Source organism: Neodiprion pinetum, chromosome 5 (genome assembly GCF_021155775.2).
Source record: "Neodiprion pinetum isolate iyNeoPine1 chromosome 5, iyNeoPine1.2, whole genome shotgun sequence".
Taxonomy (NCBI): domain Eukaryota; kingdom Metazoa; phylum Arthropoda; class Insecta; order Hymenoptera; family Diprionidae; genus Neodiprion; species Neodiprion pinetum.
In genome coordinates this window covers 9,621,807-9,644,080 of record NC_060236.1, presented here as the reverse complement: position 1 = coordinate 9,644,080, position 22,274 = coordinate 9,621,807, and the positions used below count along the sequence as shown (strand labels likewise).

The 22,274-nt window shown below is 39.6% G+C and overlaps 1 protein-coding gene across 3 annotated transcripts in view; it reads right to left on the bottom strand.

Moving 5' to 3' along the window:
• nmo (serine/threonine-protein kinase nemo) overlaps positions 1-22,274 on the bottom strand; it is a 153,167-nt gene that overhangs the window by 34,414 nt on the left and 96,479 nt on the right. For all 3 annotated transcript variants that reach the window (XR_006883142.1, XR_006883143.1, XM_046625282.1), the window contains exon 4: positions 733-839. Coding sequence is in view for 1 of the 3 variants with exons in the window: in XM_046625282.1 (XP_046481238.1) it covers positions 733-839 (107 nt within the window). In the remaining 2 variants the exon portion in view is untranslated. The remainder of the gene's footprint in view (positions 1-732; positions 840-22,274) is intronic.

Sequence of the window (22,274 nt, the reverse complement as noted above, 5' to 3'; positions counted from 1 at the left end):
ACCCTTTGGAAGATTATAGACCGTGTAAGTGGTTCCTCTCAAGATCTATATTTAGGAAAGTATGCAAATTATCCGCGGCTCTGACCTCTGGCCGGAAATTAAACTACAGAATGAACGAACTTCGCACCACGTGTGTGCGAGTGAAGAAGAAGAAGAAAAAAAAAACCATTACAGCTTGAAATAAAATCGGCGGAAAAGTGTGCGGGGGCGGGGGGGAGGGGTTGCATGTAGCGACGAAAGAAGATCTTTTTGTTTGAAGATTTTTAAGTATTATTACGAACGTCTTCACACGAGGTAAGGAGAAGCAGCAGGGTTTACATAGACGGCAACTTTCTAATACTCGGAGTACGCTCGGAATTGAATTTCCGCTTCTTGCCTATTATAATTCCAGACTCGTCTATATCGTGCTCACACGCGGTTGGGTAGAAGCGAGTGCGGGATTATTACTCGGGTGAAAATTTGAGTAAATAATGAAACACGACTCGCGAATATAATATTCGAATTAATTTCAGTAACAACGACCAGGCTTGCATCGTTGCGAGTATCAAAAAGACCGGTTTCAGGGGGAAAATTTTTTTGTAAAAATAATACGTAGTCGTTGAACATACTCCCAAAATTATTATACCCTTCGTTGGTGTTTGCTGTAAAGTAATTGCACTTGATTCTTGACAAAATACATGCCGGGTAAAGAAATAGGTCGCGACAATGGGAAGTAAAAAGCTCTACACTCACCTCTCAGTATTTGATACAGGAAGACCTTTATGTGATCTGCGCTGAGATGCTGCGGGCTGACGATGATCTTGTGCAGGTCACTTTGGAGAAGCTCGGTTATCACGTAACTGTTAGCAAATGGATTAAGATAAAGTTTTACACAACAATGATTGATTATAAAGAGAAACGGAATATCAGGTCATTTTTGCAAGGTTAAGCGGGCATTTACAGGAATTTCAGAATATTCTTGGATATTTTGGTGAATTTTTTTCTCATTTAGAAAAAGTTTTAAAAATTTCAGAGGTTTTAGGTATGCCTTTCGTACATCTCTTAGAGTAAATTTCTCTCATTACATCCTAAAAATTATGTAACAGGTTGATGCACCGAGTGCAATTTTAACAGAGTGTAAAAATGTGAAAATTCATTGCGCGCAAGGTTTTTCACTTAATATTTGTAGCATGGCTTACAGATTTTTCTTGCATAATCTACTTGCAAATGCCCACAAATAGTCATATGATTTTGCGGATAGCTTCATTTTGAAAGAAAATACGTTATTTTTAAAAATCATGACGAAAAATGAATCATTTTTCAACGTAAAAATTGGACTATCTCACTCCCGGGTGAGAATTTTGGATAAATCCTATGACAATTTGTGAAAAATACTTGAAAAAAACAACGTGTGAAAATTTCATTTCAATCGGTTAAAAATTATAGGAGAAACCCTGCACGCAAGTTTGAAAAATCAAAAGTAGAGAAAAATGCATTCGAAGTTTAATTTGTGTATAAATTGGCCGTACACAGACTAATAAAAATTGAAGGTTCTTCACCCCGAAAAATTTTTTACGAACCTAATCAGAGGAGGGATGAAAGTGTACAAAAATGCAAAAAACCGCAAATCGATTTATGACCGTAAATGCCCTCTTAATCAGATTGTTTTAGATCCAGAACTATAAAAGTGGTTTGAAATTCAGTTCAATTCCAAGCACACAGATCGTAATCCTTGTGTGAAAAATCGGATAATCAACCGTCGACATTAATCTGTAAATTCTGCAGCAAATCAGGTTGCAATAATAATTGTTGAACGATAATGGCAGTCAAGAGTAACTTTGTTGAAAGATCAATAAGTAAATAACGGATATTAATCAATGTGTCAACGTTAACGTTGGGAAAAATCGTCATTTCCAAGAAAATAAAAAAAAAAAAATAAGTAAATAAATAAATCGTACCCAAGTGAGCGAGTCGCAACGCAACGCTACCCGAGAATTTCAATTTACGGTAATTCCAAAATTTTGGTCTTTATAAATTATGCATGCCGAGTTAAGCCGACGCGTATATATACATATATACGGTGGTGGGTACGTACAAAGCTAAACAATGGGAGCTTTGCTGCGAGGGAAGCTTTAAGCTGAGCAGTACGCTGCGGGAGAAAACTTTGGCGATAAGCGTCTTGGAGTTCACGATTGCAGGTTCCTACCTACCTGCAACGTCGCTCACAATCATACGCGAAGGGAGATAAAACAGAGGCCTTTACGGTACGGAAAATCTCGACGAGGAGATGCAGAAAGATACGTGATAAAGATCCGGCGAGGCTTGTTTTTCGCGTTTAATTAGCGAATATCGATTTCGTCGACGCGCCACTTTGCCGTGCCATCGGTATATGCGAATACGCTTCGCACTTGTCGTTTGATTTGTTCAATCCACCCGAAACGCTCTTCTTTCAAACGGTCAATTTAACACCGAACCACTTCCCCGCTCGTCGGTACTTCGACTGACAATGAATTGCGAATCATCGATCGATGCCAATAAGAGTTTACATGCGATTCGTTATACTTCGAAACCATCGTACGCGGACAATTGCAACAATAACCCGATCCTGATCAGGAAATACGAGATTATTCCACGACTATAACCTTGGGTCAATACCGACGGGAAAGGGATTATTCGTTGTCAATTAGGTGCCGAGCAAACTTCTTAAACTTGGCAAAAAAAAAAAAAAAAAAAACAGGACGAGTTTTAACAAATAAAAAGATGAAATGAGAGGGTAAGCTGTAAGTTGAACACGTGGATAACATTCGTTGAAGTTACAACGAGACAAACGGAAAATGATTTCTCTCAAACAGAAATATGAAACGATAAAATGAAAAGCGTGACGATGAATAATGAGAATTTTTTAACCGAATAATGAGGAAAAAGATGCTGCTTGTGATGTGCGTATATAATGTAGAATTGAAAGAAACGAGATTGATTTATAACCGGCTTCGGTGGTAACACAATCACTGGGGAAAAAAACTAAATCCAGTTTAACTAGGTTCGACGAAGTGCCGGTTTGTAGTTATAACATGAAACAGAATCCTCGAAGAACCAGGTCTAGGGGCAAGCCGGTCCTCACCTCACTCCTCGGAATGCCAGGTATAGAGGTCTGTGCGTGCAACCGCCGCCCGACAAAGGTATGCAACTTGACTGGTTCACCGGATTCGTCTACACAAATTATACGACGCATTCCAAGGATTTGGCTCCGAGATCGAGCCGAGACCCAGACGGAGGTTCGCCAATTTACGATAAGAAAAAAGGAAAGCCCCAAGCCCACCTGAATTTCACCTTCGCCCCGCTAATTATCTTTTAATTATTATTTTAATGCAACATTTTTTACCTACCATCGTTTCGAACTCGGCGTCATCGAATTGCCGATCATTATACGAATACGGATCGATGACGGACGATGATTTACAGCAGTACGAAAATTATACAAAGGAAACAGCGGGCAATAATTAACGCGTCTTAGACTGAGAAAAATTTCGATTGTTACAGTAACTAGAAAAATTCAGTAAAACAGAAATCAGTTTCTGAGGTTTACTCTACTTTTTTAGTTAAACAAGGCTTTGACGTCAATTTATCGTTGCACAAGCATTAAATTTTCGCAACAGTTACAAGAAAATATAGCAACAGTGATCGTAATGAGACAGAATAGTAACGGATACTAGACTTTCCGGCTACGGCTAGAAAACTAATTTTCATTTTCTACCTGGAACTATATTTTTCGATTGTGGTAAAAAATGAAAATAGTCAAGGACTTGGCGGTAACCGGAACTTAATATTTACTTAATATTTATCTCAGTGTTTCATTAGCAGAGCCTCGTTTGCGCGTTGTGTAAGTATTAATTTTCCTACCGCATAACCGGCGAAGATCGAATGGCAAAGAGGAACGAAGTTTGGTCGACAAAAGTCGAAGAGTAGCGGCACGAACGCAGGAGAGAATCAAGTTGAGATGGTCTCGGCGAAGCGTGCTTTGTCCAGGAACCGGTCGACAAACTTATACCATCAGGAGTCTTCATCTGGGCTTGGCTATAGAGAAATCTGGAGATCGTTCAGCTACGGATCGTATGAAGGAAGCGAATTTTCCGAAAATAAAAAAAAAAAAAAACAAGCTTGAGGGAGCATTGGATTTTTGATAAGCTCGTGGAACGAACTCGGTATAACGTATAAACGAGCACGAAGCCCTAACTTCTCAAAACATTTGAAACAAAAGCGGGAACATCGGTGAAAGTATATTTCGTAATTTGAATAATTCAAAGTTGACTGTACAAAGATAAGCTGGACAAAATGAAAATGTTACTCGAACGAAGCTTCGGCGCGCAACCAACAACGGCAATGAAAAATAAGCAGTAAACGTGACGTAAAGTGAGATAAATTCGACAAGCTCGGATTATTCAATTTACAACTCAAAACTGAAAACAAAAAAAAAAACGTCTAAGCACCCTTGAAACGAACCCTGCAGGTAGTGACCCGAAAACCGCACGTCGAGTAAACTGCGTTACATTAATTGAACGTCACGAGCAGACCGCGATGCCTAATTGACTGTAGTTTGTAATCTCTGCCAGACTCCCACGAGATATCTCACCGTAAGTTTCTCTGGTTTATAGACGTTTTCTTGCAGCGCAGCGCCGTTGGTGTTTGAGGAGGAGAAGAAAAAAAAAAAAAAAAAAAAACGCCAAGAAGGAGAGAGAGAAGTCAGGGATGATGAACCGAGAACAGGTTAACCTCCCGCAAAAGTTTGCCGCTGTGGGATCCGGCTATCAACTCGTATGCATTTCGCGCTGATCGCAGCTCCATCAGCAGATGCACACGATGCACAGAGCGGTGGTCTCATCGGCGAGTTGGGTATCAGAAATAGATCGTTAGGGGTATACATAATGGGAAATTTCGGCGGCGTCGTCGACACGCAAAGAGAGAGAGAGAGTGAGAGAGAGAGAAATTCCAACGCGTTCGAAAATAGATTCGAGCATAAATAAATGCGGGCGTATGAGAAGCCAGTCCAGGGTTGATTGCACTTACCAACCCAACCGAATGTCCCCCAGACTGTGTCTGGCCTCAAGATCAACGGCTTACTTTTTCGATCGAAACTCGGAAAGACGTAGGGCAAATCGGGCACAAGTGGGCGATGCGGTACCGACTCGGCAAGCGATCGCCGATCGGCAAGAGAGCGGCGTAGAGTTGCTTTAAGGCCTTCCTTGTAACTTGACGCGCCTTCTGCTCGTCTAAGCAATAAGTAGTTTCTTTGTTGCTCCGACGAGGTACGGCAAGGCCAACCCGCAACGCTAGTGGGACCGGTCACCCAGGTCTACGACTAAACCCCGACCCCGCCTCTCCTTCTCTGATTCCCCAACCAAGGAAAGAAACCGGGTGAGGTTTAACTTGCCCCGGACCTCGGTTGGACCTTTATTGCCTCGGTCATATCTCGTTCCTTGGACTTTTCGTCTCCGAGTATATATGATATATATGCTCCTTTGGGAATCGCCCGGGAAATAGGGATTCGATCGGGACTGGCTCCTTTGTTCGCTATTTAAATTTCGCGAGGACGCGGGAGTTTCGAAAAGATGGTATCTACTGTCTGTGGAAGTGTCGGGCGATGTATTTGAAGTTTCGATCGATCAAAGTTGATTGAAAAAGTTCTGATGAAAAGTTATTTTATGGATCAGTGCAGCATTTATAGCGATACGTAACTTCACTATCCTATATCGTGAAAAGTAGCGCACGAGGTTTCATTCGCTTATCGATACTCCGTATCGACGACAAATCGAATTTTTAATCAAGCTAGATCGATCGGAACTTCAGGCACGTGTCAAGAGAAACTGGAAATCGCTTCTTATCATCGAATAATAAAGCTTCACAATGTACGTTGAATTTGATAGGAGAACCTAGAATTATTCGGTTAAAACTTGTCCTGAAAAACTTGAAAAGCTGATTATTCCGAGGGTCCGTTACCAAACTTTATAATAATTATTATTTAGCTCGCGAGTGATTCAATCGCACTTTTTACGTTCGTAATTAAAAATTCTGTACATACATCGTCGGGATTCGAAAATCTTTCACCACTTGCGGTTCGACATAAAAAAAAATAATGATCCTGTTAAACGTGGGAAATTGAATTTTTGCGATGTCTATCTAGTCGAAATTAGTACTTGATTTTTCCGTTCAAAGTATGAAGTGTATTTACGTTATATACAGACCGTGGATTAACAGGGTAGTGACAATTTTCCTCAAATAAAATTCCGTGACGTTTTCCCATAAAATTTAGATAATGTCGGACAGCTTTTGTGTCCAAAAGCTCCGAAACTTGTTCATCTTGAATGTATAAATTTGGATTTAAAAAACACGTAGTATTGTTTCCTTTCACAAAAATAATTATAAATTGAACAATACCATTTCCAAAACATAGCTGAACTGAATTTACAAAGCATAGCTGAAGTTTGAAAACGATTTATGAAAAAAAGAGTACGTTTTTCTTCACGGTCCATCACAATTTCCTGACTTATTCCGATCTGACGAGATTCCCCGACTATTTCCGGGTTTCCCGGTCCGTAGCCACCCTGATCAGCCTTCGAGGAAAATGACGGTGTGTCTAATTCCGTAAGCCCCAAGGAGATGTCAGCGCTTGGAACATAGCTGTTGGAGTGTCACGTGGAGGCCGAAGCTACGTCAACCGCGTGTCATATCGCGACTCATTGTCAGACCCCTTCCCGAATAGACAACATAGCCAAGTGTCCTTAGCGCATGAAAAAATGTGCATCTTGACAATATTCACATGCGCACAACGTACGTATGCATGCGTCTAATTCCACTATTGATTTATTTCCCGTGAAAGCCGCAATGGCATTACTTATTCTAAACTCGTCACGCAATGCCCTCCACACGACGTTGAAAGGGCATGATCACGGTGCTTTATCCGTGCTTGGGTTAGGAAGATTGACGATTGAACAAAGTTGACCGGACATAAAATTTAAACAAAGGTAAAAATAGCCTCTCGAACCCCTTTCGCTGCGTTATTAGGACCGCAAACTCGTCACGTGGTGAATATTGTTTGAACACCGTCAAAAGAATGGCATTTGTTTTCACGTGTGAAACAAGGGTAGTGAATTTAAACTTTGAGAAAAAGAGGGAAAATCGTTAATTCTACAGCGTGAATAATCGCAGTTGGCAGTCTCGTTGTAAAATACGAAATTTTTTTACACCGGCACAAAGGAACGTTGCAACGTAATTTTCACGGTTCGCGACTCTCCAATAGTGTGTAATACACTGTGAAAATTGTAGTTTCGAATTCCACCAGAGACATCGAAATTTTTCATACGCGTTAAATTTAACACTGCTCCGGTGTGATTCTCTTTCAATTAATATTCAACAACAGTGAATTCAAAACACAAGACACCGAAAAAAAAATTTCCTTTCATGGTTACCGATCAACCCCATCGATTCAAATTTTTTGTCGTAACGGAAGAATTAAATTCTGAGCATAAAATCGATAATAAATGATAGTGATTCCTACCATTCTTTTTGTGAATATAATTACTCGTGCTACATTTTCATGCGACAGTTATGATAATAAAGCAGTAACGTTGAGGCTTCGTTTTATTAGAAAAATTTTTGTTGCAATTTCCCGAAAATATGCCATTGTAACGATACTCATTCGCCATAACAATTTCGTATTAACACGTGACTAAATAATATTTCTCTCAGTGAGTACGAAAGTGGATTGACGACTGTAAAATTCGCGGGGTAGTTAATTGAACGCAAAAAATTTTCGCCACATCGTCGATAAGAATCATGTGTCATGTACGCGTTACTTTATTACAGCTCTATCATGAAACGAAGATGCCTCAAAACGGGACTCCGATGTACGATTACTCTCCCTTTCACGCTTCCATTATGCCTATCTATCAGCATTACACGTGGGCGTACAAGTTACACACAGTGAGATGGCGCCTACAGACCTCGGATTATGAAGGAAAAGAAAAAAAAAAAAAAAAGAAATCTACGTATCGAGGTGAAAAATTGATACTACTTGCATATTCTGATAGAGATGTATTCAAGATTAATGGAATCCGTTGTACTGTTTCATCTATAGGAAAAATGTCTGTTTATTGTGATGTAGGTGCGTGATAAATCGGATAAGAAACTTCGACATTTACCTCACGAAGTAGCGATATATCGTTTTTTTTTATTTTTACAAGATTTTTCAAATTGATTACGGTAGTTTAACGTGATGTCAGAAAAGAGAAACAAAGATGACACCTCGTATCTTATACCATTCATTTTCCGAGAACACAACGTGAATAATTTTCAGGCTATTTCGAAAGATCTGCGGTTTTCCTTTGGTTAATACTTCAAACGATTGCGAAACGAATTCGTAAATTAAAAAACAAAAAACATTCATTTTAGAATCGTGGCACGTTTCAGGTAACAAGACCCAGGAAGTGTTGAGATATTTTCACACCTCGTGTTTTCAACGTTTCGGAATTTTCATTAAAAACACACCGACAATGACAACGACAAGGAGAATTTTTTTCCTCGACGAGTGAAAATGCCCGTTATTAACAGTTTCGATCGAAGAGAGGTGGTGTAGTGCTCAGCCACCTACGCGGGTAATAAGTTTCAAGAAATTTCGCCGAGATTTCCGGCTCTCGAGGATTAAAGCCGTAGGCTTTTTTCAATCTCTCGTCTCAGAAGGAAATTGAAGTCGAGTGAGATTCGGGAGATAATGTAGGGCTACGACAGGGAAATGAATGCCAACCTCGTTGAGTAAAATTAAAGCTGCGAGAAAACAAAATAGCTCATTGAAAATAAAGTATAAAGATTAGTTCGAAGGTGGGAAACCTTTGTCGTACACCTGGCAACGAACCAAGTAGCCTTGAATGGCGGATAAAAAAATATGGTGTATTCGTACATTTGTTGGTAACAGCAAGACAGCTTCGTATCATATTCAAAGATGTCTTTTGACCGTAATCCCTGTTGCAAGTTTTATCAAACGCGAATCGAATTAATGAGAGGTTTTACTTATGCCGATGAAATATGCAGATGTACTTTGCCAGTGATTAAACTTCAGAATTTTCACGGATAACATACTTATCAGCACTTTCGTAAGCTTTAGCGAAAAATGTGAAACTAGATTGTAGTAAGGAACTTCTTAACGATCGTAAAATGTGTCAACGCGTTGCGAGATGATCTTAATTTCAATGGTACTACTGGATACAGCTCAAGTAATTTTATACCTCGACTCTGCAACGTCAAATGTCAGAATTATCTGCACGATTCTTGTACATCAAAGGGTTCGCTCTGTCAACTTGCACGAAACGAGATTGCGCACATCTTATACTTCTTACTACCTGTATAGAAAATGCCGAAACCATCGATAGGTCACACGATGATGACTGTCATTACAGCTTGTGGTAAAAAAAATTTGAAACTCCTTGCATTTTGAGCGTATCTATAATTTCGTTTCCATTACCAACTTCCATTGGAATCTCAAACACGCTTAAGAAATTTATTTGAGTTTTGAATTTTTCGAAATTTTGCACAAATTTCGTTTTCCCTCTTTCCAAAATATCCCGTATTTACTGATAGAACTTAGACGTGATATCTATTGAATTATACAATCAGCTTCCCGATTCATGGATATTTGGTGTAAACCTTCTTCGTAAAATAGAAATTTCTCATCTAAAAGTCGGTTAAACGTTTGGTCTTGAAAAACTTGGGACCCCTTCCTCGTTTTTTACAGCAGTCCCTCCGTATCCAGTCATTCGATAAAAGTTAGACATTCGGAATGACGCACGAATTATCAAAGAACAAACCGCACAAGGTCCGTCGAGTAAATCGGATGACTAACCGTCGCAAGATTATAAAAAGAATAATCGTCATTTCCAAGTACCATTTCCCCAGTCCGTAACGTCTGGCTCTTTTCATAGCGTCATCGCAGCAAAGTTGCTAAACATCGCGACGACGAACGAACGAAGGGTGGGCATTTACTCTCACCATACGAACAAACCAACCTGCCGAGTTGGTCTCGTAGACAAAGGAGACTATCGCTGCTCCGCTCGTGTGGCGTAGAGAACCTCGATTCTCCTGGCAGCATCAGCCTTATTCCCGGCGTCGAGGCGCACAATGGCATAGAATAAGCCACGTGACGGAGGGAGCTGGCGGCCTAGCCTGACGTTTTTAATCCCAGAGCTTGGCGCGCCTCATTGTCCGAACGAACGAACGACGGGGCTTTATGGGAAAGAAAAATTCTCCAAATTTACGGGATCGCGAAACGATCGTCGTGATATCGATTGCCACGTTTCAATACGCCACGAAGAATTATAATGATCGTCGATTTTGGCACTCGGTGTGTCAAAATTTAGATCTTTCAGAGGGTTGAATAGGAGTAGCCAAAATGGTCGATGCTATCGTGTGTAACAGGGATGGCCATATGGATCAGATCCAAGATCTGACGTTTATTGTCCAGACTCTGTGCGATCTACCAATCCCGAATCTTTGTCACAAAATTAAATGAAATATTTTTTTATAGTCATGTATCTTTTTTTTTTTTTATTTTGCCTTGTCGCGATCGCCTGTCCTAATAGCCACGATCCATCGCTTGGCCATCTTTGGTCTAAAGCAATGTTTTCTATCGGTTGGCGTACTCGAATGAAGAAAAAATACACGAATAAAGCTCGATCTACAAACTTTTAAATAAAACAAATCGAAGTTGGATTGAATAATTGGTTGTTGAGGTATACGGAGTAATTACACTGGTCAATAGCGATTTTGTTGTCCTTGAGATTTGATGTCAACGACCCGAGAGGAGTAACCGTAGTTTTTCAAAATTGGCTCCAGTTATTTATTTTATCAACATTTTCGTATATATATGATGCAAAAAAGCAATATTTAGATGAGAAATATTAGAATTATAAAATATTTAGAGAAAATTTTTTTTTATATAAAAATAAAATATCTAAGCCAAATATGAGCTCTTAATATTGATTTTTTTCATTTCCCATTTAAACATTAACGCGTACAAAAAAAATAGGAAAATTAAAAAAAAAAAAATTTTCGTAAACGGCTTGACTTATAAGATATCTAAATACAGATTCTTACAGGAAATTCTACGCTCTATAAAAAAAAAGTATTCAGATAGAATTGCCTGAATTTTAACCGATTGAGAGATATTTGCCTAATAAATACCGAGTCATCTCAAATACAATACCGCAATATCATAAAAACTAGAACCAATCTAATATAATCATAATTCTACGTTCTCAAACACCTGAATTCACGGAAGAAATCGGAGCAACAAAAAAAGTTGATATTTTGTAGAGCTGTGTTATCATCTATCGACAAAATGATCCGTCGTCTGTTATAATTTAATGCGCATGCGCTACAATCCGAGAGCAGTTGTTTACCAGGGCGACCAACCCTCACGAACGTAACCTCAAAACTTGTGACAGTTGTCACTGGTAGTTGTGTTCGACACCGACAGCTGTCAAAAATTTTGATGTTACATACATTGCGGCGACTTGTCACTTGAGTTTATGACTGTTGGTCACCCTGACAAACAACTGCTTTCAAATTTTAGCGCATGCGCGTTGAACCATAGCAGACGACGGATCATTTTATCGATGGATAACCGCTCTGTGTATTTTAAAAATTGACCAACTTTTCAAGCGATCCATTCCTCTAATATCACTTTGAAAAAATAAGGTAGACTAAACGACGAGAAGTACGGATTGTTATTCACGTTATAAATCATACTGCTAAATATTTCTCAACGATAAGATTATTTCACTTTTCAGGCTTGCCTGCCAATCAGACGATAATACACCGCGAACGGCTACCACTTCCTGTTCGAAATTGACGGTCGGAACTTTCGTTTTTTTATGTTAAATATTTTGTGGTTAGGGTTAGGTTTACGTGAGATTGTGTCGGTAGTTTAATTCTGGAGTTTGTTTTCCGAAATTGTCGAATCTGCATTGACGACGTGAACAAAATCCCGTAAAATCAATAAACAAGTTTGGTACCCGTTCAAATAAATGTAAACCATGCCAGCTGCTTATGTTTGTCAAGAAATTCAACATTGGAAGAAAATGGGGCAAGGAGCATTCAAGCAAAGGAGCAAAGTATCTATTGCATAAAATTTTCCCGAATAAACTTTTGCGATTGTCCACCCTCACACGTTTCCGCATTGTTCATAGATATGGAAATAAGATAGAACGAGTCAACGTTCTGTGATTGCTCAGACTCGTCGTCTGATTCGTGAGCCATGGCACCCGGAGCAATAAGCGGAAGAAGCTTTTCTAATGACAGGCAACATCCGAGTGACGGCGTCTAATTTGCAAAAAAAAGAAAAAAAGAGAAACAATGAGCGAGACAAAAAAGTACATATACATCGTGTGTAATGCGTAAATGACAAAAGGAAATCCAAGTAAATGGTCATCGATCCGAGCGTGCAAAAACTATTTACCCGCATGTCAGCATCGCGTTACCACACCTCGTAGTGCAGTGTAGGTACCCACATCGACGATAGGTTTAAAATTGATATGCTGAGAATACGATTATCCGGTATTGAAAGAAGCTTGCAAAAGGTATGCATACAGGTCCTTTCATGACGTACACTTGGGGGACAATGAATTTGAGACTGCTAATTTTTTACACTAGACAGTTACGTTGGCAACGCAGAGAAACCTACAGCGCCACAGTCGGCCGAACGCGAAACAAACTCAATCTCAATAAACATAACATAACCCATGAACGTCGAATCTAAACTTAGAATACGTGTCAATCCAACAAGTCATTATCCCCGCGGTATTCTAAGGTTAGATTCGACGGTCATGGGTCACGTTATCTTTATTAAGATTGAGATTGTTTCGCGATGAGCCGACGGTGGCGCTGTAGGTTTATCTGCGTTGCCAACATAACTGTCTAGTGGAAAAAAATTATCCGTGTCAGATTCATTGTCCCCAAGTGTACCGTCGCAGGGGTGAACGCTACTCTCTCAGCTTCGTGATCGTTGATATTTTGACCTAGTATAGTACCTAGAAAATGCCGGTCAAAATTTTATTGTCCAGGTATCAACGTTGAAGATGACCGTCTTAATCGAAAATTAAGATAAGAGAAAGAAAACACGTCAGAAAATCTCCGGCAACGTTATTTGCAACTATGATGTTGGGCACGAATAAAACAACATCTCTACTATATGGTAAAAATGAATCTACACAGTTTCGAATGAAATAATGAAAGATACCAACAATTTGAAAAAACTATTTTTCACTAAAATGTTCAAAATGCTTAAACTCGAGTGTGTTTGATCCGATTCCAATGTTTTTGGGCTTATTTTGTTCACCTTAAATATCTCGAATGATCACTTGAATAAAAGTATCACTGATAGTTATCACTATAATGGATGAAAATATATTTATGTAAGTATAGTACAACAAAACAGAAACAGAACAGTTCGTCAAGAATTACATCTTCGCGGTGTCATCGCAATGTGAGATTTCTTGAATGTTTTGCAGAAAATTTGTGGGAATCTTCTCTGCAAGCAGAATGAGTTTAAAAATATTAGAATCGAATCAAAAGCATCACAATTCAATCATTTTAAATGTTCTTAAAAAGTGGCAAGGAAGTGAAATTCAGATACAACGCAAATCGTTCTTCACGATTACTTCCAAATAGACATACGTACGTACCGAATAATTGGGTTTACCGTATCTCAATGCGATAAAAGCATCATTTAGAGCTGACGTTTTCGAAAGAATCACCAGTACCATGTTTGCCCCGAAGAATCATGGCGGTACCGAAATCTTCGCTAAGGTTAAAATGAAAGTTTATCCATTTACTCTTTGTACGTGCGTAGTACCTCTCGGTTGAATTTTCCGCGAAGGATATCCTTTTACAAGACCCCAGCGAGCAGGAAGAGGAAAACTACTGCTCCGGTAAAACGTAGCAACGTGCGAGAAAAATATGCTTCTATTTATAGGTAAGTTAAAAAGGGTGCCGGAGTGTCGCTCGATCCATGCATCCACCATCATCGGGGGTCTGGCAAAGTACGTACGGACCGATGGGCAAAATCGAAAGGTGGATGAAAGAAGAAAATAATAATAAAAAAACAAAAGCTCTGTATCGGAGGAACGGATCTAGTCGATGAAGATTAACGGAAGGCCAACGATAGTAAGAAAGGAAGATTGAGTCAAGTGAAGAATGGAGATAAGTTTTCATAACACAATGGTGACAATCTTTAGGCATTCTTACTCTTATTACTCGAAACTCGCGGTTGAAACTTCTCTTCGTATCCTTATTATCTTCAATTTCGATTGGATTTCGAGTCATGGTTTGAAACCAGTTTAAAAACGGTCGAGTGGACAAGTACGGATGTATCGACAGTGTTCAGTAACTGTCTTAATGACTGGTCGTGATATCAACGAACCAAACTCCCATACTAGCAGAGAGAGACAGAGGCGTCGATTGATAGTCTGAGTAGTCCATAAGGGGAAATTCCTAGCCGGCCAAAGCCTTTGTCGAATCCATTTGACCGCCCATATGAACCCCAGGTATAAATAACCACGTTAACAACAGTCGCTAGAGTGAGCAAAGAGTCAGAATTGAAGAACGGAAGGCGTGTACGTGGTGGAAACGTGTTCCTTCGCTTCCCTTTCCTCCTTTCTCTTTATTATTCCTCATGGGGATAGAGGAGAAGAAGAAATGGTGGAAGAAACGCGTGCGGAAAAAGCAGAGAGATAATCTGGCATCAACAAAGAGTGGCGGATATCACGAATTTACAATCTGTACAGCTCAAACTCAAAATTCATTCATCGGGTCGTGTACACCCTTTCCTTTTTAAACCTGATATATTTATCTTGACCGTTCTATCTTTTCACATGCTAAATAGGAGAATTCTCTTCCTCGCCCACGCGCCCATAGTTGCAGATAATTAGTCTCTGATTGCTTCTGGGTCCATGAAAAGTAAGCAGATTCACCAATCATTTTTCTTCCGTACGAACAACGTCAGTTTGGCCTATATATACCGAATAAAAATTCCTTGACAATACCAAGACAAAAAAGTACACACGTAACAAAAGGATTACACGAAAATTCGAGGTTTTTCGGTAAGATGAAAAATTCACTGAAATTTCCAGCTTTTCCCCGTTTTTTTCGGAAGCAGATAACCTGAATTAGTATATACCCCAATTTGCCAATGCTTAAAACAGGGTGAAATTAGAATCAATTCGACTCTCCGCATGTAGCGAAAAGCCAGAGTCCATAAATAAAACACCCGGGCAGTGTTCGTAAACAAACCGGAAACAATGTATCGGTTACGTTGGTGAGGATCGATAACGGCGCCGTAAATGTTCAGCATGCAATCCACGATATTTTATACACGTGAGCAGAGTTCACTGCAGCCCGACGAGTAGTTGTTGTTGATCATTTGCATTAATAATGAGACGAGATTATCCAGAAAACGCCAGGCGTTACAAATATTGACAACTATTGTCTACCGTCTGAATGCTGCCAGCGCTTCCGACCTTAGAAAATTCTTCAACTTATAGTTGTCATGTAAGTCCATTGATTTGTGCTTGCATTGTTTTTTTTTTGTTTCATTTATACATATATATATATATACAATATATATATATATAATGAAAATACACCCCAGGAAAGAGCCGAGCGATAACTGAAGCATTTCTCCGAAATATCAGTCGTGCCTTATCGCGAAAACAAAACCTCCGGCGAGCCTTCTCAGGTTTTTCTTTATTTACGTGTTTCGTTCTTCACGTTTCAGGTCCTTTGTCTTTGTTCATATTCTACATGTGTCGTACATTTTTACGCAAACCATTGTGGTAAAAAATCCAAGCGATCTCTGATTTCCGGTCTCACATAATGATACTCCAGTTGTCGAAGTGAAATTCAAAAAGGAAACGACACAGCAACTTCAGGTATTCTTTAATCAGCTTGAGCCAACACTGTTTTTATCCTGTCCATCGTTATTTGTTACACCTATAATTTGCATCGAGATAGGTATGTTCAGCCGATTGTTTTTCGACCAATTAATCTATGTAAACATTTGGACAGTAGCTAACTCACACCTCATAATTTTCTTGGAATTTAACCATAAATTGAGCTTGCTTCACTGCACTAAAGGTGTTTAAATAACGTAAAAAATTTGAAATTGTCACGCAACTGCAAATGACTCGTTTCTTTATTCTAACAGCCTACGTATTCCGACAAAATCACCTTAAAATTTCGCTGAATCGTGAACATGGCAGTGTAATTACTGCGAATCAGCGCTGCAGGTGCAATCCAAACAAGTAACTAAACTGTGATTTGAAATTGTTTCGACCCTGTTCGGAACTTTGCTACAGTTATTCAATGCAGGTTTGTTATACAAAACTATCATTCTTTGCATGTATTTCTCTAGACTCGACAATTTGGTTATTAAGGTAGTTCATCGAGTGGTCCAGAGTGCTTTCGCAGAGCACTTTCCCTCAAAGCTCGCGTTGATATGAGTGAAAGGAAATACGGTCGGTACCTCCGCCCGTCTTTCCATCCACTCTTAATCCCTCTGTAGACACGCGAAGCAAAAAGGTGCGTGTTTTCGATCCTCAAGGGCCTTTCAGACCCTCCAGACCAGAGCGAAACAGCGGCTTGTACCTTCAGCGAAGACCACTTACTGCAGTTCCTGGGTGCACAAGCAGTGCGTTGAAATTATTTTTAGTTCGCTATTTGTTCAGGAACGGCTGGTAATATACGTTCTCAAACCAACCGACGTTGATAACTTCGCCACGAAGATGAAATATTTTCTCACCGGTGGTGAAAAGAAAAAATGCGATGATGCAGACTACTCGTTGATTCGTGCGAGACAAAAGTGGTCCTGGACAAGCTTTCCGCTTCTCTCGTTTTTGTGCGAAGTTACAGTAAATCGGGATCAAAGTCCGTCGCTCGTGCAATAACTTGTTAATTGTTCAACTTGCGTGTCAAATGGGTCGAGGCGTGATCGCGAAAATCATCTAGCCAAAGAGGACAACCAGCCTTAAGTAATGGCAAGTGTACCGGATATTGCGAAACTTGGTGTGGTTGCACATCATTCCCACGCGGCCGCGTTTCTTACCACATTAATTTTCATTTTTTACCTAGAACTGTATTTTTCGATCGTGGTAAAAAAAATGAAAATGGTTAAGGACCGAGCGGTAACCGGAACTAAAAATTTCTCTCAGCGCGGTCCCTCGAGTTTCTCAACTTCCAATAAGACAGTTGCCAGACGAAAGGTGAGAAATGGTAACGAGAAAATGATGTCTTTCTTCACGTTAAATCATTAACGCACAATGACACGCGAAGTACCGAAGGTTTCGATTTCCAACTAATAAAAATCGCGTGGAGGGTCTTTGGATCGGATAATAATATAAGGTACCAACTGCACGTGTTTGTCGAGGTAATCTACGAGATTAACCAGACGACCGGCAAGTATACCTAGACTTGAAACGGTGTGCTTGACCTCTTTTCTGCTGCACTATAGTGCAGACTGGGTTGCTGCTATACGTCGCGATAAGATCTCACGAACAGCAGGTGCACGAGAGGTACGCGACTCTCGAAGGGGTTTCCTTCTCCTCCTTCTCCCCCACCTCGACAACATTCGATTTTCATTGTCCATCGACGTATCTCGTGGCAGCTATCGATGGTGATTTTTTGACAGGATTAATTTCAGTCCGGTGTTTAATACGTGAAAGGATGGTAAAAGATAGAGAAAATAATCCAGCATGGATGATCGGCGACCTGACTACGGACACAACGTCATGTAATCGCTTGTAATCCTGTTGCACGAGTTTACAATTAAGTTTAGGTCAAACCAACACAGCCACACGTGCAAGAAGAAACAGGGATTTGCAGTTGCGCTCTTCGACAATCCCATTACAAGGGTTACGAAATGTTCCTGCGAGGAAGCGACCGCGAAACTGGGTTACGGGAAACCAATGAAAGTCATTCCTTTTCCAATCCACGATCAAGACGAACCGTCGCTATGGATTATGTCGTCAACACTGAAGCTGTATTACTTCACATACTCGACTTCACAGTCTGTAATGCCAATTGATAAACCCAGGATTGCAGTTATCTTTGACTTCGAAGACATTAATTGTTGGGTTGGTAAGGACACCTTGATGCTGTTTGACGGAAGAAATACCGTCACAAGAAATAATCATTCAAGCGTATAAAGTATGGTATGTAAAGTAACTCCCTGGGTGTTGGTTTAAGGAGACTTTAGATTGTTAGACACAGAGAGATTTTCACATGTAAAAGCAGTGTTCCTAAAGTACCCAATTTTCTTTATTCTCTTTGATCACATCTTGTCTGACTTACGCAGAAAGTCACGTATCGATTTTTGTCACCCCAGTTGCAGGAAAGAGCTAGGAGTTGTGGTTTGGCGGTGAAAAAACGGCTAAGGGAAGCCCTAGAAGATGCTGCACGAATATACCTCGGTGGACTTGGAATTCAGGAAAATACGGAGAGTAAGAAGAAGAAGAAGAAGAAGAAATGAAAGAAGTGATTTGTAGGAACATCTGGCTAGGTCTTGGTTGAGATATTACGCGAGATTCGCTAAGTCGAGGTTATTTCTCATCCTGACAGGTCTCAACGCTACCGTAAAGTAGTGACCGGCTCTGATCTTGTTTCGGTCATCCGAGCGTCACCCAATCCCCGGTACGTATCATCATCCTCTTGACACGAGTCATTTCAATTTGGTAAGCCCCAGACGTCCGATCGCTGCTACTCATTCATCTTTTCGATTCCAAATTCTCTCAGCTGTTGAGCGACTAACGAAACCGCTGATAAAAGGCCAACAACAATCGTGGGTAAAAATCCATCGCAGCCAATTAAATCTGATATAGCAAAAAATGACGACCCAATCAAGCGAGGAGGTGTGTGCAAGCGAAGCGTAAAATGAAACTGATGAATCTCATTAGTTTGAACAGCACCGTCCGCACTGCATCACACCACCGCTGATTGTGAGAAACGGCCGTAAACGAAAGGTAATATTGGCCAGTGGAAACCTGCGAGATGACGCGGATTTTCCTAAAGCGTTATTACTAAAAAATATGTATATACATATTAGGGTGAGCGGAAAAAAATTACCCATCGAATCTATGGTCTTAAAATTTTTCCAAACGGGAGAATTTTTTCCTCAGTAAATAAGTCCTTTTAAGACCAGAGATTCGATAAGTTAGTTTTTTTGGCTCTCTATATATAATATAAATATATATATATATATATATTTCACGGAACGCGGAGAAATCGCGCTTCATCAGTGCTGATTAAACATGGTACTTCGATCACTGCCGCATTATACGTGAAATTAGCGAATAGAACGCCTACTCGATGAGTTTCTTCTTCGGTGGAAGTTACATAGTACACAACCTTCTAGGAAGTTGCGAAAACTCGCGTGAATTTCGTAAGCCTTTTTATCCTTGAACCATTTCTTCTTGATTTGTTGTTGCTCTCTTTGCAAACTTCTACGTTCCCTCATACTTCACTAGTTCTCAAGCTTGCGGACAAAGCTCGTCCTTTATTTCGCGTAAGTGGTACACGACCTAACCTTTGAATAAAAATGCTAGAGAAACTTTTATCTGTAGAGAAATTTTCTAGGTATTAAAATGAGAAATGGAAAGAGAGAGTGAAGTTGGATAAAAAAAACGAATTTAAAAAAGAATAAATAAAACTCAAACCTTCAAGTTTCAAGCGTAACAACGTTGCAAAATTTGGATATTCTTCTTCGTAGGTCACAGTTAATAAAGGAAGGAAAAACCAGACCACGAAAGATATCCAACAGATTCTGAAGTAATTTACATAATGCTGCAGAGCCCGTGATATCAAGTATATCGTGGAAATGGAATACAACCAAAAAAAAAAAACAAAAAACAAAACGAAAAACAATTTAAAGGAGAAAAAGCGCAACGAGGTAACAACAAATAATTTATAAAAAGTGAAGAACAAGGCGCAACGTACCTAAATAATTTGCGAGAATGGTTAAAAGCTCGGGCGATTAAAACTTGAGTGCAGAGCGAAATTCTGGGAGGGGAAAGAAAAAGCAGACGGAGGACGAGGAGGATGGTTAGTTTAATTCCACGGTGATAAAAATTTGAGTAGGGAAAACCGGCGTGCGAGAGATTCGCGGGAAATTGTTGACATAGAGGAATATCTACAAACTCGCAGGGTTTGCCAAACAAACGCAACGAGCCTGCGGGTAATGGCTTCTAGTATTTTAGTATTGTTGAGTAATGTTTCACCGTAACTTTGCAATGTTTTATCACGTTGTGCATTGTTTTATCTGTTCGTAAAACTTCACGCGCATAAAACAATTATCAAATACGAATATAGCGCGGAAAAGGAACTTTGAAACAATGCAGGTTTATTGTTCTTTTCAAGAAATTAAAAATTGTTAAATGCATTACCAAAAGTAAGAAGAAAAAGAAAATAAAGTACTCGAAGCAAAAAGCTTAGGCGATATTGGTTATTTATGATTCTTTTTTTTCTTTTTTTTTTATAACATCATTTATAATGATATACTTTACAAATTATATACCTTTAAAAAATTTTGAACCTTGCCGTTAATTTTTTTGCATACTGAACGGAAGTAATTTTTAAACGAAAAACTGACATTATTTTCCGAACGGGAAATACACATTATTAAAAGATAGAATCTTATTGCCAAGAGCTATTTGTTCTGCTGACCAAATGTAATATCGACTGAAGCATTTGATGACATAACTTTGAAAAGCAACGATTATATTATTGTTCGAAAAGTTTGGCCAATAAATATAAACGAATAAAGCCGTAAATCTAAATAATCCATGTACGTACACCGATTGTGTCTCGAATTAAAACAAGGCGCGCGAAAGAATCAAATAATATAAAAGTATTTGAACTTATGTTATAAGTACAAAGAAATATTCGAATACTTGTTACGCAGGAGTGTAAAAATATGAACCGATGGGATAAAAGTGTCGTGGAGGGGTCAGAAAAGAGAAGAGTCGCAATATGAAATTTTTAGGGACCCAAAAGTCTGTTTCACACAATTTCAAAATGTACAAGAAAGTCGAAATATAGGAAAAGTCAAGCCAAAAAAACAGAATCGTGAGAATTATCATCGTCGTTCCGAAGATTCTATATTTTTGTAGAGGGGAAAAATGATATGTGAAGATATACAAATTTTTAAAATACTAAAATATATGCCATAAGATTTTAAAATCCAGCAAGTCGTAATATAAAAGAGTTAAAATGTAGAAAGATCAAACTAACGAAAGTCTAAACATTACAGAATCGTCAGAATTCCTACAATCTTATTCAATCCAAAGATTCTGTACATATTTTGACGTTCCACTTCGTGATCTTCTTACATTTCACCTTCGAAATATTCTAACGATTCTAAATTACTGTAAAATTAAATTCCACCATTTTTATGATAACAATTAATTTTTTTCGCGATTAATTGATATATCATATTCACATATCATTACATAATACGTCGGGGGATGTCCGCAGGTAAAACAGTGTACCGTAGCCGCACTCTTCCTACAAATAAAACGTCACCATCCGCCTTCGAACATACCATACATGGTCCGAACGTGTTACAGCAACGAAATTTCGACGTTTAAAAAAAAAAGTTTCTTAACTTCGACTAGGTAAGTTACATTCAAATTAATTCTGACAAATCTATACTCCGGCACGGTAGAAAAATGATTCGGTTTTCGTTTTTTTTTTTTCTTTTTTTTTGAACAATCGATCTTACGACCAACCTATTTTCAAATATTTCAACGTTCACACCCCGAACCGTATCGTACAACCAAAAGTGAAAGTACAAGAAGACGAAAAAAAAAAAAAAGAGAGCAGGAAGCGTCGAAGAAGAGAGCAAAAAGTTGTCGAAGAGGGATAAGGGAGAGAAGGGGGGGGTAGCCCTTCGAACGAGGGGAAACGCTTTGGTCGATGCCACGCGCTGCACGGCGGTCGGGGCGCCGAGGCGCCGGTATTACGAAAAGGGTGCCAACCCCGGGGGTCCGCAGGGCCAGGAAAATGAGGGAGAGAAAAAGAGAGAGAGGGAGAGAGGGAGAGAGAGGGACCCTCCCTTGGAGATCCCCGCCCTTTTCGCCCCCAGCAGCGAGATCCGCGTTGCACAAGGGCCGAATTTATGCCGACTTAATAACCATTGGAATCGATAAGGGCTCGAGGCGCGGCTTTGCGCTATTTCGCACCGTTCGGGAGAGACGACGAGGACG